Genomic DNA, 19,037 nt, shown 5'->3' on the forward strand with positions numbered 1-19,037 from the left:
GCAATTCGTGTGCAATTTAAATGTAGCCGAATTGCAGTGGCTGTTACACCACACATGTCAAGCGTTGACACGCAATGGCATTACTGGGTGGCTGAGAAACGCGACATGTGGAGTCTGAGTAAGGCTGCGGCAGCGCTCAGATCTCTCTCTGTGGGGGGCGTCTGTATTGCACCAGTACTGAGCGCTAAAGGCTCATACACACGTTTGATTTCCTGGGACGGGATCGTCAGACCCTCCCGCTGGGCGGGCGTTCCAGCGACAGTACAGCGTGTGTACAGTCTGTCAGGCAGACTGTACACACGCTGTACTGTCGCTGGAACGCCCGCCCAGCGGGAGGGTCTGATGGACCAGTCGTTCCAGGAAATCAAGCATGTGTACGAGCCTTAAGGGTCCATTCTCACTTGGGTGATTAGTGGGCGATTCCCACTAATCGCTGAAGAGCTAGTGCTTTTTAACGTGCTAGCGCAATGCAAACCTAATGGCAGTGATCTCACTTCCGCAATTGCCGCTGATCGCAGGTAATTTGTAATTAGCAAAACGAGATGCTTGCAGCATTTTACTGCGATTCTGGAGCGATCGCAATACAATCCTTAAAAAAGCGTTAATTGCAATCACTCGCGCATCGTGAGAGTGTACAGTCATTTTACCGCGCTAATCGCGGTAAAATCACCAGTGCAAAATGTTTGCGATTGCTAGTGTGAATGGGCCCTAAAAAGCACCTGGCTGGTGCAAGAGAGCAACTGACAGGCAGAGACTTCACCGTTTGTCAGCTGCCCGTGTGAAAGGGGCCTTAAGGCCCATACACACGTCGGACTTTTGCAAACGACGGGTCGTTTGAACGTCCCGTCGTTCAGTCGTCCGCACGCCAAATCGGGCGCGTGTACAGACAAAAGTCTGACGTGTGTATGGGCCTTTAGTCTGACTACAACAGCTTCTGCTTCTGTTTCTGTATGAGTAGAGATTTGTAGGTTACCAAAGAAGAATACATTTTATTATTTCAATGCTTCTCTTAGTAAAAGAAGACACTTACTGAGCTGGTCCAGTGCAGATGGAGGCATGATAACTGAAAAAGAGAACAGTTACATTGTAAATGACATTTGTACTACCAGCTGTCATTAGTCAACTTACAATACATAATATGCATTATACAGATATGCTAAAACATTTTTGTAGTATACCTAGCCCAAGACAAAGCTGCCCAAGGTAATCACAGAGGTATGTGGACACAGAGGTAGGTTTATGCTGGATCAACATACCTCTGAGCGTTGTCCATAAGATTCTCTGGGCGAGGATGCCCAAACATCTGGCTCAGATGAGGATTTTCTAGCATGTGCAAGGTGGCCATACACTTAAGGACTGAAACCCGGTCTGACAAAACAATTGGATTCCTCTCTGATAGGAATCTGATCAGAAAGGAATTGATTACTACTACACACAGACCATTAATTTTCAATAGATTTCAGAAAGAGTCTATTGAAAATCAATCGAACCAATATTGGCGCGTTGATAGAACACCGCTTCTGCCTTGCCAACGATTGATGAAAATATTCCATCCTGTTCAATGGAATCGATCGATTTTATGTGAAAACGAATTGAAAATCAATTGGATGTACTGGGGCAACATATAGTTACATAGTTACATAGTTACATAGTTACTTTGGTTGAAAAAAGACATACGTCCATCGAGTTCAACCAGTACAAAGTACAACACCAGCCTGCTCCCTCACATATCCCTGTTGATCCAGAGGAAGGCGAAAAAACCCTTACAAGGTAAAAATTCCTTCCCGACTCCAGATGGCAATCAGATAAAATCCCTGGATCAACATCATTGGCATTACCTAGTAATTGTAGCCATGGATGTCATTCAACGCAAGGAAAGCATCTAAGCCCCCTTTAAATGCAGGTATAGAGTTTGCCATAACGACTTCCTGTGGCAATGCATTCCACATCTTAATCACTCTTACTGTAAAGAACCCTTTCCTAAATAAATGGCTAAAACGTTTTTCCTCCATGCGCAGATCATGTCCTCTAGTCCTTTGAGAAGGCCTAGGGACAAAAAGCTCATCCGCCAAGCTATTATATTGCCCTCTGATGTATTTATACATGTTAATTAGATCTCCTCTAAGGCGTCTTTTCTCTAGACTAAATAAACCCAGTTTATCTAACCTTTCTTGGTAAGTGAGACCTTCCATCCCACGTATCAATTTTGTTGCTCGTCTCTGCACCTGCTCTAGAACTGCAATATCTTTTTTGTAATGTGGTGCCCAGAACTGAATTCCATATTCCAGATGTGGCCTTACTAGAGAGTTAAACAGGGGCAATATTATGCTAGCATCTCGAGTTTTTATTTCCCTTTTAATGCATCCCAAAATTTTGTTAGCTTTAGCTGCAGCGGCTTGGCATTGAGTACGATTATTTAACTTGTTGTCGATGAGTACTCCTAAGTCCTTCTCCAAGTTTGATGTCCCCAACTGTATCCCATTTATTTTGTATGGTGTTAGACCATTGGTACGACCAAAATGCATGACTTTACATTTGTCAACATTGAATTTCATCTGCCATGTATGTGCCCATATAGCCATCCTATCCAGATCCTGTTGCAATATAACACTATCTTCCTTAGAGTTGATGATTCTGCACAATTTTGTATCATCTGCAAAAATAGCAACATTGCTCACTACTGTATCCACTAGGTCATTAATAAATAAATTGAAGAGCACTGGACCCAGTACAGACCCCTGTGGGACCCCACTGCTAACAGTCTCCCATTTTGAGTATGATCCATTGACCACAACTCTTTGTTTTCTGTCCATTAGCCAGTTCCCTATCCAAGCACACAGACTCTTCCCCAGTCCTTGCATCCTCATCTTTTGCACCAGACTTTTGTGGGGAACAGTGTCGAAGGCCTTAGCAAAGTCTAAGTATATCACATCTACAGCATTCCCAATATCCATATTAGCATTCACTACCTCATAAAAGCTGAGCATGTTAGTCAAACAGGACCTGTCTTTAGTAAACCCATGTTGATGCTGAGAAATAAGATTATTTTCTACTATGAAGTCATGTATAGTATCTCTTAGTAACCCCTCAAATAGTTTGCATACAACTGATGTTAAGCTTACAGGTCTATAATTTCCTGGATCTGATTTTTTGCCCTTCTTAAATAATGGGAAAACGTGGGCTGTACGCCAATCCACTGGGACTCTGCCAGTTGCAAGAGAGTCACAAAAGATAAGATAAAGGGGTTTATCTATAACTGAACTTAATTCCCTTAGGACCCGAGGATGCATGCCATCCGGGCCAGGTGCCTTGTCTATTTTTAATTTATTTATATATCTGGCAGATTTGATCAGAGTGAGCGAATCTGCAGGAAATCAAATGGGAAAATCGATAAGTGTACAGCAACCTCTACTGAAGGGAAACTCCTGGTGCTTAAATAGACACTGAAGTGAAAAAAATTATGATCTAATGATTTGTATGTGTAGTACAGCTAGAAATAAAACATTATGAGCAGAGACATAATTCAAATTGTTTCCAGTACAGGGAGAGTTAAGAAACTCCAGTTATCTCTATGCAAAAAAAACATTAAGCTCCACGACTAAAAGTTGCAGAGAGGTCTGTCTTCTGAAGTTTATTATCTGAACTGTCAATCAAGGATTTACTTTTTCTCTGCCAGAGGACAGGTCAATAGTTCACAAGACTGCTCTGTAAAAACATTTAGAATGTCGAGTAGCGTGGAAACTGCAAATATTAGAGAATGATGCAATGTTATAAAAAACCCTATATAACTGAAAAACAAAAATATGAGAATATTTTCTTTGCTACTAATCTTCTAGTAATTATCAGTACTCGTAGGTAAGTGTGATGCACACCTTCAGTTGCCCAAAAAGGGGATGTGCCAAGGCTTAGTCCAGCAGTACTCCAGACATTCAAACTTGAGAAGAAGAAAGGCCGGCACCATCCAACGTAATTTTCATGCTCTTTTATTTTTCCAATTCATTACAGCAAATACATAGCGACGTTTCGAGGATAACCTCTTTATCAAGATCTTGCTGCAAGTGAAATACATTGAAGCTAACAATAGACATCTTTATATACTCTCCATGGAGTGCACCTGACCAATGAACCACAGATTTCATTACCACCAATCATAATGGTCCTTGTATATAGCGGACCTGATGGGGAACTATCTTAACTTACTCTCATTGGTGCGTTTTAACATGGGTCCCTCCCACCCCCACACACACCCACCTTGGATAACATGGAGAGGCATGGATATGTGCCTCTCCTAGTGGTCACACATGCTGGTCGCTGCTTATCACCTATGTCGGCATGAACTAATTGATCTCTCAATGTGGGTGCCTTTTTATAAGATATAAGAGAGGGGTTTCTAAAATGTTCTATTTCTGGCAGACTATCTGCCAGTAGATACCAGGTTTACTTCCTGGTCTCGTCCCATTGGGTACGCCAGCGTCTCAGTTCCAACTTATGACGAGAGTCTGCGGGCGCGTCCCGCAGCACTCGTCATACAGTGACGGCCTGACGCGTCATGCTGCGCATGCGTGCAGACATGTACGCGTCATCACGCCAGTTCTCCGTCAGGTCCGCCACTGCGGCCAGACGGGAGGGCGGAGGTGATGGCTGACACTTGAGAGATGCAGACGTTATCCAAGGTGGGTGTGTGTGGGGGTGGGAGGGACCCATGTTTAAACGCACCAATGAGAGTAAGTTAAGATAGTTCCCCATCAGGTCCGCTATATACAAGGACCATTATGATTGGTGGTAATGAAATCTGTGGTTCATTGGTCAGGTGCACTCCATGGAGAGTATATAAAGATGTCCATTGTTAGCTTCAATGTATTTCACTTGCAGCAAGAGCTTGATAAAGAGGTTATCCTCGAAACGTCGCTATGTATTTGCTGTAATGAATTGGAAAAATAAAAGAGCATGAAAATTACGTTGGATGGTGCCGGCCTTTCTTCTTCTCAAGTAATTATCGGTACTACACAACCAATTCATTATATCATATATTTTTTTTCGCTTCAGTGTCTCTTTAAATTCCACACATAATAAATTAGTGACAATCAAAACAACTTTTAGTATTTCAAATGACAGTTTAGAAACAATTGCTGCACAGATGTGCTTCCCAGCTATTTATTTAAAGAGAACCCGAGGTGGGGTTCTGACAATGCTATCCGCATGACAATGCGGGCTGTGTTTACATCTGTACTGTTCTGTACTGTCAGTCTGCATGCTCCCCCGCCTCCTGCATCGCTCCGGTCCCCGCCCGTGTCCCTTCCTTCCAATCAGCGGGAAGGGACGCAGGCGGGGACCGGAGCGATGCAGGAGGCGGGGCAGGAGGCGGGGGAGCACGCAGACTGACAGTACAGAGGTAAACACAGCCCGCTGTGACACATTGCGTGTCGGCGGCGTGGCTGTGATTTATGGGGATAGCAGAGCGCAGGGGGAACTTAGGGGGGATCTGGATAGCAACAGAGGCTGGGCAATATAAGCAGACCCAGCCTCTGTATGTGGATTGCATTGTCAGAACCCCACCTCTGGTTCTCTTCAACAGCTTGTTCAGTTACCGGTATATAGAGAGGGAGGCAGTGATCCAACCTGACAAATCATTAACGTGAACCTGAACTCTTGCACAGGACAAAAGGAAAACATAGAGAACTGCACCATGTATGTATTTAGAGAGTTTAGCCAGTCTATTACCCCTCATTTGAGTCTAATCACTACTTGTAATTTAATCCCTCCCCTGTGTCACATGACTGTGCCTATGGCAGATAAGCCCATATGAAAGCACAGGCTGTAAACAATATGTCTGCTTCCATAAATCAGGAAATAGAAACAGTGCAGATTTATTTTAGGATTTGTATCAGCTGTAACAATAAATGTTATTGGTTTAAAGGTTATTATGTTGTTGTGTATCTTTTAGAGCAGAGAGGACATTCTGAGTTCAGGTCCGCTTTAAGGACCTCAACAACATCAGGCGGAGCAGTGCTTTTCAGCGCTGCTAGATTTGGGCGCAGCCGGCGCCTCCATAGACTTCAATAGGAATCACTCCTATTGAAGCACTCAGTGAGTAACGTCGGCTCCGTCAGAAGACGTAGCCGAGGTTGCTTAAAAACATAATAATTCGGCCTCCAGCAATCGCTGGAAGCCGAATTATTTCATTCCCCCACTATCCATGGCGGCCTGGAGGGGGAATAGTAATTAAATCGGCCCTGACTTGTGCAGAAGCAGGATCAGCTATATACCGCTGTATCCTGCGCCCAAGTCTACCAGCGCCGATTTCAAATGTACTCACATCAGGGGACATGTTTAATTTAGTGTGCGTATATGGCTTAAAACAGCAATCAGTTGAGCAAAATCTAACTCAACAGATTGCTGGAGTGGCAGATATCAGAAGGTGCCTCCACAGTCACTACACTATCGCTTAAAACTATCAGAAATAATCATTTCAAGCAACAAATGTGTACAGTATGCATGAATCTTTGCTGTAAGTAGTTCCCCTAGCTGTGTACTAGATCTATAAAATTTACATTTTTTTTTATGTTCATAATATTTGTAATGTAACTTACTCTTTCCACCTTTCTCCACATCAGAGCGATCATTTGGTCCTGCCAACATGGACACGGAGTAGCAGCGATACTGAGTAGAGAAGCGATTCTGGAAAACCCTCGGTATAGGGTGGTCAAACATATTGAAAGAAAACTAAAAGGGAGTAAATATAGAATAACATACATGAGTCAATCAAACAAAACACAAGCTACAGGGGCGTAGCAATAGGGGTTGCAGACCGCATTGGGGCCCTTGGGCCAGAGGGGCCCCGAAAGGCCCTCCCTCAACTACAGTATTAGCTTTCTATTGGTCCTGTGCTCATAATAATCACTTCTATAGATACTTTGAATAGAGGTAATCCTTAGCACATTGTTCCCCATTCCCTTCTTGCACCTCTGACACTGTAGTTGCCATTGGCAGCTTTTGGTGCACCGTATCAATTGTTATGTATAGAGTGCTTAGGGGGCCCCATTGTAAAACTTGCATCGAGGCCCACAGCTCCTTAGCTACGCCACTGACAAGCTACATAGCAATTTTAGATTAAACAACACCTAGGAAATATGGTTGGTGACAGATTACTGCTTCTGATACTGAACAATTAACAATTCCTGAACAATTAACATCTCATCAAACATTTTAGTGAAATGATGCTGGTGGAATACAAATCCAAAGTAATAATAAATATTAGTAATAATAAATAAAGTAATAATGTAGTAAAAAATACTACAGTAACAGTGAAGTGATAAATATGCCTCCTCATTCATGTTATACTACTGATGATAACATCTACATAACTCTTCTGAACGATGCTAGTAAACATCTGATAGGGCCACAATAATAAGTAATTATAATATAATTCGGAGCTCTGCTCCTATGGTCCAACATAATCTTTTCATGGGAACCTTACCATCTTGCTGTCGGTTTAGGGACTTCACAGTAATATTATCGCACTGAGTCACTCTCCTCGGCCGGAAGTCTCAGTACTGTGTACAGCGAACACAGAACTCGGCGCAGTAGCAGAATGGGAGATAGTAGAATCTACAAACTACAATTACCGGCATCGCTTGCGCTAGCTACGGAAGTGAAGTTGACAGTTTCTAGTAACTCTCATTGGTTGATTGTTCTCTTACATGTAAGCAATTACTATTGCTTGTGGGAGTTGTTATCTGCTGGCGCTTGCTCTTGCGTCACGGCAAGGTTGGCTCAGTGATTGGTCAGCGCGGGGGAGCGCGATTTAGCGCCAGTTTCGAGGACAAGATACCCGCCAGACGCAGAAATGTTTGTCAGCGACCTCCGTAAGGAATTCTATGACGTTATAGTTCACCAGGTGAGACATGGGGACAGACGGCTTTGTAGCAGGGGGTGTGCGTGTTGAGTTGTAGTATTACTTGGTGACCCAGCACCCCAAAGAAAGTTTCCATTATTTTCTAGCTTTACTGCACACACTGTAGGGAAAGCTGATAGAGAGAGCAGCTGCATTTGTATTATTGCTAGCACACGTTGGTATTGGAAGGAACTGCAGTGAAAATAATGTAATGAATAAAAAAATTTTATTACAATATTAATTAATAAATATTTAGTCAGTGTTTGCCCATTGTAATAATATAATAATAATCCAAACATTTGCATGGCGCTTTTCTCCTGGCGGTCTCAAAGCACACAAAGAGCTGCAGCCACTGGGACACGCTCAAGGGGCCACCCTGCAGTGTTAGGGAGTCTTGCCTTGAGTTCCTTACTGAATAGATAATGACCTTAGGCATGATTTAACCTCCTTAGCGGTAACCCCGTGTGTGACACGGGGTAAGCCGCCGGAGGGTGCCGCTCAGGCCCTGCTGGGCCGATTTACTTAATTTTTTTTTTGCTGGACGCAGCTAGCACCCCGATCGCCGCCGCCGCGCGCCCGATCGCCGCTATCCGGTGCGGCGCGCGCCCCCCCCCCCCAGACCCCGAGCGCTGCCTGGCCAATCAGTGCCAGGCAGCGCCGAGGGGTGGATCGGGTCTCCCAATGACGTCCCGACGTCGCTGACGTCATTCCGCCCCGTCGCCATGGCGACGGGGGAAGCCCTCCAGGAAATCCCGTTCTTTGAACGGGATTTCCTGATCGCCGGAGGCGATCGGCGGGCTGGGGGGATGCCGCTGAGCAGCGGCTATCGTGTAGCGAGCCCTCGGCTCGCTACATGATTTTAAAAAAAAATAATTAAAAAAAAACTGCTGCGCTGCCCCCTGGCGGTATTTTTCATACCGCCAAGGGGGTTAAACTCTGGCCTCCCATGTCAAAGGCAGAACCCATAACCAGTACACTATCCTGTCACCTCACCCTGATTTACATTCTGAAATTTATCACAGTTGGTGACATCTTTAGGCAGGCATTCGCCACTTGCGTCTGCGGAAAAACAAGTGTTGTTTTTGTGGACAAATTCGCAGTCTTGGCCGACAACTAGCTATGACCAGCTGACTGTCGGCAATAGGGAATCACGTGTTGTTCGGCGAGGGGAAGCAGCAGTGCTGGTATTTTATTTATTTTTTTTCCCATGCTGCAGAAAACCACTCATTACCTCCACTTCTCTGTGATTGTCCATAGGGAAGCATTATTCTCATTTTTGCATTGTGAAAAACCTGTGATTATTGGCAAGTGTGACTCCTGTCAGTTGATCTCTGCTAAATATTGGTTTACTGAGAGTTCTATGCACAGAGGGAGATACTGTTTGCTTGGCAGTTGGAAACAGTCAATATTTACCACAATGCAACTAGGTTCACAGACCGGAAACTTTCATGGCCCTAACATCACACTACGGGAGGGGTTACGCCACAATATCAGCCACACGAATGTCTTCGATCTATTATACAAAAGGTAAAGAGTTGGGGGAAAGGGGCTATATAGGCTTCTGATTGGGATTAAGTTAAATTCTGAGTTAAAGTAAAAGTGAACCTGAAGCACCCTAAAAGAAAAAACAAAACTTACTCACCTAAGTAGAAGCAAGGCTCTGGATCCCATAGAACTTTCCCGGTCGTCTCTCTGTTTACACGTGCCACCATCTGTCTTCCTCCCCGGTGAAGTTATTTGACAAGCTGGTCAAATATGTCTTTGGTCCTCCTTGGGTAACCTTTGGAAGTACTCATGTCCCTGAATGCTTTTGAAGACTGATCTATACTGTGCATGCACAAGTCCATGCTCGCATATGTGCTTTACAGAAGCACTCAGGGACGTGAGTGCTTACAAAGCTTTCTAAGGTGTCCCTAAGGTGTGAATTTTAAATGGTGAAATGCTCTATGGTATCCAGAGCATTCCCTCTTTTTAGGTGAGTATCTGAGGCAGGGGTCATACTTGGTGGAAGTGCAGACAATTTTACGCAATGTGAGATTGCACTACAAAACATGAATGGCCTAAATTCATTACGCATTCCCTCATTTTATAATGCAGTAAACCACAGTTTTTTACCAAACAAGTGGTCAAACGTCAGTTCACTAAGCCTGTTACTGCATTGAAAAGTAAACTTATCGACTAGTAAGGTAAATTACTGACTTGTGTGGTAAGTACCTCAATTACTGTCAATTCACAAAGATTAGAGCATGCTTTCCAGTATTTAAAACATTCCAGTAGCTGGCTGTGACAGCTTATGGGAGGAGCCACCCCATCCTGTTACTCACTGCCAGTCTGTCCGTCAGGACAGTCGGGCCGGTCCATCCTGCCAGTTCTATCCACAACCTTCTAGTATGCCCTGCCAGTCAGGCTTACCAGCCCTTCCTATCAATTATTCCTGCTAAATTTACTGGCCCCTCCTTCACAATTTGTGGAGTTCACCCTCCTGTTTTTATCACTGGAGGGGCAACCCCAGGGGTCATGACCTGGTGGCCGCTAGGCTGTAAAGAAGCCCATAACCTGCTGGGAGCACCCACACCATAGACAAATGCAGGGGGGGGGGGGGTTACAGCAGCCCAAAATCCCCCCTCAGACCAGGGCCGGTGCAAGTTGAGACACCAGAATATCTGCAGGCATCCTGCAGCTCACAGCACTGCCCCTTTTCTTTCCCTGCTACAGTTGAGTTTGGATGTAGCAGCAGCATGTGTACAGAGAGCATGGGGCTGCACTGTGTGTACAGAGCATGGAGCAGCTCTAAGGAACTTAACCCTCCTGGCGGTATTAAAAAATACGCCAGGAGGCAGCGCGGCAGTTTTTTTAAAAAAAAAATTTTTCTATATCATGTAGCGAGCCCAGGGCTCGCTACATGATAGCCGCTGCTCAGCGGCATCCCCCCGCCCTCTTCGATCGCCTTCGGCGATCTCCGATCAGGAAATCCCGTTCAAAGAACGGGATTTCCTGGAGGGCTTCCCCCGTCGCCATGGCGACGGGCGGGATGACGTCACTGACGTCGGGTCGTCATTGGGAGTCCCGGGCCACCCCTCGGCGCTGCCTGGCACTGATTGGCCAGGCAGCGCACGGGGTCTGGGGGGGGGGGCGCGCGCCGCACCGCATAGCGGCGATCGGGCGAAGTGCTAGCTGCGTCCAGCAAAAAAAAAAATTAAACAAATCGGCCCAGCAGGGCCTGAGCGGCACCCTCCGGCGGCTTACCCCGAACTACGTTCGGGGTTACCGCCAAGAAGGTTAAGAGTCAGATATGAGCACAGCCCTGTGTCCTGCTGGGTGAATGCTTCACTTTCCCCTTCATTACCAATGTCAGCTGTCCTCATTATTATCTGTATCCAAACTGCTCCTGATCCATCCTGTTGTCGGTTGAAAAGGAATTATTATACTGTATTGTGCGTGGCTGAGGGAGACCTTTCAGGAATCCCGAACTTGAAAATCCTGGGTTTGCCCCTGCACACTGAATGCCGAGACCAACAAGGCCCTGATCCCCTCTGTCGGTTCAGTCTGATGGTATGGTTCTTATCCAGTTCTGAAACATGCCTGAAGAAGATACTTCCTTTCGAAAGCTTGCAAAGAAATCTTGTACAGTTGGTCATTAAAGGTATCGCCTAAACAACTTTTGTTATATCTGCGTTAGGGCTGCACGATTTTTGGTAAAAATTGAAATTGCGATTTTTCTGTCAATTGTGATTTCGATTTTTTTTCACAATGTACCCCTGAGCTTGAACATTATTGTGTGGACTGTGGTGTACGGCAGGGGTCCTCAACCTTTTCCAGCCCAGGGACCACTTTCTAACCAAATTTTTCTCTGGGGGGTGGGGGTGGTTGGCGTCCTAGTGTACAGTGTCGTGCGCAGCGGGATTTAGGGTGGGGCGGCATAGCTAGCATAGCTGCCCCAGTATAGGGAGTTTAGTTGCCCCAGTGTGGCTAGTATAGTTACCCCAGTATAGCAGTGCCCAGTATAGCTAGTAAAGTGCCCAGTATAGCGCCCAGTATGGGTAGGTAGTGCCCCATTATAGCTAGTAAAGTGGCCAGTATGGCTAGAATAGTGCCCAGTATGAATAGGTAGTGCCCCCAGTAAGTATAGCTAGTAAAGTGCCCAGAACAGGTAGGTAGGTATGCCGTATGGGACTCGGAGGGGGGGGGGGGGGGACAGAAGCAGTGCACATTTATGATGCTAATGAGGGGGGGGGGGTGAGGCGCGCACACACAGCTTCACCAATTGCTGGATAGCGATGGTATGACTGCAGCGGTAGGTGGAGCTGTACTAGAGCGTACAGCTCCGCCTACCGCCTCTGTCGTTCCATTGCTATCCAGCGATTGGAGAAGCTGTGTACCCCCGCGCGTGCGCTGCCCGGCTCATTAACATCTGAAATATGCACTGCTTCTGTGGCTCGGCGCAGTAGTAGGCGGACCATGGCCATGCGGCCAAGCGCGGGCACTAAAAACCGAAAACCGCCGGATACAGACGATCCCCAGATCGTTTTCACAGGAACCGCGGTTTCAGTTTAAAACCGAGAAATCGTGCAGCCCTAATCTGCGTATTCTCTCCATGACTAATAACGGACCACATGCACCTGGCTTTGCCATTGTGTAAAAGGAAATAAATATGGCATCCTCCATATCCCTCTCCTTTAACTGGAAGAAGTGCTGCTCACTATGTTCATAGCAGCAAAAAAAACAAGAAGTACCGTATGTTGATAACATAAATAAAAACAAGCAGAAGATTCATCCGCAGCCTATGCTTTTCAACTCCAACATAGAGTGAAAAACTTAACATGGCTTAATTTAGTACTGTATACACAGCAGCAGAGGGCACGCATGTTCTGTGTTAGTGCATCAACTCCAGCCAGATTTTTTTTTTCTTTGGATAGTTTAGACCAGGCATGGGCAAACTTGGCCCTCCAGCTGTTGAGGAACTACAAGTCCCACAATGCATTGCAGGAGTCTGACAGCCACAGTCATGACTCATAAAGGCAAATGCATTGTGAGATTTGTAGTTCCTTAACAGCTGGAGGGCCAAGTTTGCCCATGCCTGGTTTAGACAAATGTTAGAGCCTCTGACAGCTTCTACTTCTGTGTCTTCCCCTGTGCTGGGAACATCTTCTCTTGCTTTTTGTTCTCAGTGACCATGGAAACTGTTTTATTCTTGACAAGAAAGAGGGGCTTTATGCTAGGTGTAACAATGTTATTTGGTAATTCTTACACATGTAATGTTTTGTTTGGGTTAAAAATTTGGTCTGCTTTTAATTATCACAGTGAAATATTTATCACTGAAGAACAAGCCCCCCCTTTTTTTTTTTTCCCCTTTTTTTTTTTTGGGGATATTTGATATATGTTCCGGATGTCATAGTAATAAGTGTCTTAAAACCCAGCTACAGACAGTTGTGAAAGCCAAGTGGTCTCAAAATCAGCCCAGTGGAGCACCTTGCAACAAAGACAGGTCCTGTTTGACTAACATGCTCAGCTTTTATAAGGTAGTGAACGCTAATGTGGATATTGGGAATGCTGTAGATGTGATATACTTGGACTTTGCAAAGGCCTTCGACACTGTTCCCCACAGAAGTCTGGTGCAAAAGTTGAGGATGCAAGGACTGGGGAAGAGTCTGTGTGCATGGATAGGGGGAACTGGCTAATGGACAGAAAACAAAGAGTTGTGATCAATGGATCAAACTCAAAATGGGAGACTGTTAGCAGTGGGGTCCCACGGGGGTCTGTACTGGGTCCAGTGCTCTTCAATTTATTTATTAATGACCTAGTAGAGGCAGTAGTGAGCAATGTTGCTATTTTTGCAGATGATACAAAATTGTGCAGAATCATCAACTCTCAGGAAGATAGGGACAAATTGCAACAGGATCTGGATAGGATGGCTATATGGGCACATAAATGGCAGATGAAATTCATTGTTGAAAACTGTAAAGTCATGCATTTTGGTCGTACCAATGGTCTAGCACCATACAAAATAAATGGGATACAGTTGGGACATCAAACTTGGAGAAGGACTTAGGAGTACTCATTGACAACAAGTTAAATAATCGCTCTCAATGCCAAGCCGCTGCAGCTAAAGCTAACACAATTCTGGAATGCATTAAAGGAAAATAAAAACTCAAGATGCTAGCATAATACTGCCCCTGTTTAACTCTCTAGTAAGGCCACATCTGGAATATGGAATTCAGTTCTGGGCACCACATTACAGGAAAGATATTGCAGTTTTAGAGCAGGTGCAGAAACGAGCAACAAAATTGATAAGTGGGATGAAAGGTCTCACTTACCAAGAAGGGTTAGATAAACTGGGTTTATTTAGTCTAGAGAAAAGACGCCTTAGAGGGGATCTAATTAACATGTATAAATACATCAGAGGGCAATATAATAGCTTGGCGGATGCGCTTTTTGTACCTAGGCCTTCTCAAAGGACTAGAGGACATGATCTGCGCATGGAGGAAAAACGCTTCAGCCATTTATTTAGGAAAGGGTTCTTTACAGTAAGAGTGATTAAGATGTGGAATGCATTGCCACAGGAAGTAGTTATGGCAAACTCTATACCTGCATTTAAAGGGGGCTTAGATGCTTTCCTTGCGTTGAAAGACATCCATGGCTACAATTACTAGGTAATGCCTAATGATGTTGATCCAGGGATTTTATCTGATTGCCATCTGGAGTGTGGCAGGATGGACCGGCCCGACTGACAGGACAGAATTTTCCCTTTTGGGGCTAATTGGGCCATGCCTTGTAAGGGTTTTTCGCCTTCCTCTGGATCAACAGGGATATGTGAGGGGGCAGGCTGGTGTTGTATTTTGTTCTGTGGTTGAACTCGATGGACGCATGTCTTCCTCCCTTCGTCCTCCAGGACGGCCCCTCCTGAGATTGTGTAAGTCCCCCCTCCCAAATCGGAAACACCTTAAGAGAATTAAAATAATTAATTGATGCAGTATAAATCCCACCTCCTCACAATCTCCCACAGTTTTTTGTTTGTTTCCCAGACCTCACCACGGAAGCACCAGGGAAGGTTGTTCCTTTCAGTAGGGGAGCCTGTTGGCACCTGCTGCACAATTTTTATTGTTTTTTCTTTGTTTTTATATTTTTTTGTAAAGTATAATTTAGGCTTGTTACTGGTGTGCGGCCTAGAATAGGAAGCTAAGCAGGAGGTTACCTGTTTTTTTTCCTATTTTGAATGAAGGGGACTGGAGAGGTTCCCTCTCTTCATTATACTTTCTGCGGGCATGGCGGCGGTAAGCAGAGATGCCGGATTTTCTGCATGCCCGAATATGACGCAAGTTTGCATGATAGGTCGCATGTATGCATCATTGGATACGCGTGAGCGCGTGGTGCGTACTGCGTCATGCATAAAACGTCATGCGTACTGATCGTGTTAGACGGCTGAAAGTGCGAGTTTTGTAAACCGCCATGGCCACGCTATACATGCAGACGCTACAGCTCTGAGGGGGTCATGGTGCAGTCAAGTGGGCCCACCACAGAAGCTCAGGAGAGTGCTGCAACTGGTGAGACTGAGCAGTCAGGTCACATCCACCGGTAAGCAAACACATTGCAGTGTTTATTGCAGACTCCTGTCATATTGTTAATGGGTACATGTTAGTAAGACTCTTGGTGTTTGAGTTGTTTTGTACTACAGAAACTCAAAAGCACTTCAAAGTCTAGCTGATGTACTAAATGTGGTTGCAAGTTGCCTGAAGGAACCTCTAAGACTTTGTTTGGTCTGTTATATCAAGTCTAAGTCTTATGCTTCTAGACCTGAAAGTACCACAGTAGCTTTATTTGACCTGATGAAACCCATGAAACAGGAAATGGCTACAACTTTCTCAGCTTTCAGGGCAGCTTTACCCTCTTGCCCTATGCAGGCTACACCTTTTTGTGCTGGCAATTCCCTCAAATTCAAGCGTTCATACCACAGGGGAGCAGCCATATACATAATCAATTGCTTGATTGTTGGAATCATTTAAATCTGGGTCTCAGGGCTGGTGCGCACCGAGCGGCTTTTTGGGCGTTTTCAGATCCGCTTGCGGCTGCGGATCTGCTTGGTCAATGTATCTCAATGGGGTGGTGCACACCAGAGCGGCAGGCGTTTTGCAGAAACGAAAAATGCCTGGGTGAGGCATTTTTTGGATTTCGGATGCGTTTCTGCCTCAATGTTAAGTATAGGAAAAACGCAAACCGCTCTGAAAAACGCCTGTTCAGAGCGGTTTTGCAGGCGTTTTTGTTACAGAAGCTGTTCAGTAACAGCTTTACTGTAACAATATATGAAATCTACTATACTGAAAACCGCAGCAGCAGCAATCCGCAAAACGCTAGCAAAACGCCTCATAAAAATAAAAAAAAGCGTTTAAAAATCTGCTAGCATTTTGTGGATCTGCTAGCGGGTTTTGGTGTGCACCAGCCCTAAAAGTAGATTTTTCCACAATCAGGGATTGTGCATTTTGATTGAAGCATGGCTGATTACAATGAATGGCTGTGGTGCGGATTATGCAAATACATGCATACATATTTTGGTTGGCCATAATATTCTGAAAGCAGTTATACTTTCATGTAATGATTTGTGCACAAATGTTATAACAAGTTTGGGTTTTCTGTTAATGATTTGTGTGCATACATTTTCAGACAATTATATGCATGCAGTGTTCTCCCCAGGCTCTTTTAGCTGGGTGCTCCACCCGGCTAGTTTTGATGACCACCCAGCTGTCATCGGCTCACCTCCTCCTATGCTGTAAGCAGAGTTGCTCACAGAAGCACTGGCCCTGCATTCTCTCATCTCGCCCCACCCGGCTACTTTTTCATGCCACCCGGCTACTTTTTCATGCCACCCGGCTACTTTTTCATACCACCCGGCTGGAAAAAAATTCTGGGGAGAACACTGGCATGCTTAGTTTATCTGCCAGCAGGTGTGCTTTACAGATCCTGAATGCAATGCTACTTATCAGATAAGAATTATGTGCAGGGTTTAGCACATGGATATTCTGAATGCAATGGTGCATTTCAGATAGGAGTTATGTTCAGGGATTGGCACATGTTCTGAATGCAATGCAGAATTACATGCAAAAAATATGCACAGAAACCTTCAGTTTGCAAAGCTAATTTTCAGATAACAATGGTGTGTAATAATTATACACAGACATTCTGTTTGCAATAGCAAGTGCTCTTTTCAGATAATGATGCTGGTAGCAGGTGTGCTTTCAGAAGATAATTTTGTGCAGGGAATATGCACAGGAGTCAAGCTATTAGCAGATGTGTTTTTACTTATGTGCAGGGATTCTGCACATAGACATTTGAATTGCAACACTGTTTTTTTGCATATAAATAGATGCAAGGTTGATGCATAAGTTATTCTGATGGCAAATTTGTTTAAAAAAAAAAAAAAAATTAAAGGGACAGTGGCTAGTGTGGTGGTTAAGGGCTCTACCTCTGACACTGGGGACTAGGATTAGTACCTTAGCTCTCCCTGTTCAGAAAGCCTACACCTGTTCGGTAAGGAGTCCTTGGGCGAGGCTCTTTGGAACTGCTACTGCCTACTGAGCGTACCTTAATGGCTGCAGCTCAGACGCCTTCCGTCCGTCGGGACAGAAGCGCAACATAAATGCTGAGACAGCAATTCAGGATTCAATCCCAAGTCTTTTTCATTTGCAGTCCTGAGTACTTCCTTGATGGGTTACAAGTGTTCCCAGGATCTTTATGAAAGAACATGATTTTAATAGCAGCAATCTGAGTATACAGAAGATATTTTCTAGCTTTACCTAGCTGTGAAAATGAAGGAAGACCTAAGATAATATGCAGGTTGTTTTACAACTGTAGAGTATTTAGGATGGATCTGCAGAAAGGATTGGATCAAAAACACTCTTGATAGTTTTTCAGAGCAAAGGTGGTCACAGACAAGCTATGTCTTTCATTTTGCCTGTATTCCAGTTGTTGCTTATGCACAAGCTGTCTACAAAATATTTCAAACAGCAATTCTATGTCAGTGGTTGGATAGAGAAATCGATCTGGATGTCAGATCCAGTGACTCTCCCTAAAAATGGACTTCTCAACCAAATCTGCAATCGAATGGATTATAAAATCCATTCGTTATTACGACAGATGCAAGACTATGGAGTTGTACAGGGCATCGGAATCTCAATTAAATGCATGACAGGTATGCTTCACTGGAGAAAATATTCTCTTTAATCTACTGGCAGTCTGGAGTACTCTCCAGAAATGAGAGAATCGGTTGGAAAACAGATTCGTGAATCTTCACACTGGGAATTACACTTGTGACTCAATTTAAACTAACAAGTGGGACTTATAGTCCACCCATAATCTTAAACTTCCTATGCTCAGACATTCTGCTGGGCAGTGAACAAGGTGCTTCCTTGAGATCAGCTTATCTCAAAGGAAGGGATATTATTCTAGCATGTAGGTTGAGTTGCAAACAACCATCTCAGAACTGGCGTCCGAACAAATATGTTTGACAATTTGCAGCTACCTGGTTTCTGCTTGGAACAATGTTGTTCGTTTTTTCTCCAGAGAGTGTGAACACTTTTGTTGCGGCACAGGGGGGAGCATACGTTTGTTTTTTCCCCCTTGAAGGGTACTTCGAAAAGGGATGTAGGATCAGACCACAGGTATTCTTTTTGCGTCAGACTGACCAAAACAGGTTTGGCATCTGCTGTAGCCCTACCTTTGGTAAAGGTGCCATTGTTCTTGCAGATCTTGGATGATCTTTGTGAAGCATGGTCATGCCATTTTATAGTGGCCTCTCGATATCTGAAGGCATGGTCTGTGTAAGAATTTATATGCTGGTTGCCATTGGCAACAGCACCACACACCTTTTGCTCCGGCACCAGAAACTCATCAGCATACAGGGGATAGAGCGGAGACAGCCTTCTTCACCTTTCAAAGGGCTTTATTAAGCATTCTTGTGTTGGCATGGGCATGTGACCCACCTCCATTAATTAAGCCATTGCTTTATAACCTAGTTACAAAGAATGCAATGTTTTGTAAATATCGGCTTTGTTTACGGTGTCCGTCGTCTAACTGTCGGGGGCAGTTAGACCTGATAACCCATTATGTGGCCTTCCAAGAGGGACATGTTCCTGGTACATGACTGTATCATTTC

The 19,037-nt window shown here is 44.7% G+C and overlaps 2 protein-coding genes across 2 annotated transcripts in view; one reads left to right on the forward strand and one right to left on the reverse strand.

Moving 5' to 3' along the window:
- Positions 1-7,689, reverse strand: part of UFD1 (ubiquitin recognition factor in ER associated degradation 1) — a 29,987-nt gene extending 22,298 nt beyond the window's left edge. The window contains exons 1-3 of the mRNA XM_068243155.1: positions 7,478-7,689; positions 6,591-6,723; positions 1,031-1,063 (exon numbers count right to left, since the gene is read on the reverse strand). Coding sequence (XP_068099256.1) covers positions 1,031-1,063; positions 6,591-6,723; positions 7,478-7,480 — 169 coding nt within the window. The 5' untranslated portion in view covers positions 7,481-7,689. The remainder of the gene's footprint in view (positions 1-1,030; positions 1,064-6,590; positions 6,724-7,477) is intronic.
- Positions 7,690-7,731: 42 nt separating this feature from the next.
- CDC45 (cell division cycle 45) overlaps positions 7,732-19,037 on the forward strand; it is a 90,057-nt gene continuing 78,751 nt past the window's right edge. The window contains exon 1 of the mRNA XM_068243145.1: positions 7,732-7,897. Within this exon, the coding sequence (XP_068099246.1) occupies positions 7,847-7,897 (51 nt within the window). The 5' untranslated portion in view covers positions 7,732-7,846. The remainder of the gene's footprint in view (positions 7,898-19,037) is intronic.

The sequence above is a fragment of the Hyperolius riggenbachi genome, chromosome 1 (genome assembly GCF_040937935.1).
Source record: "Hyperolius riggenbachi isolate aHypRig1 chromosome 1, aHypRig1.pri, whole genome shotgun sequence".
NCBI lineage: Eukaryota > Metazoa > Chordata > Amphibia > Anura > Hyperoliidae > Hyperolius > Hyperolius riggenbachi.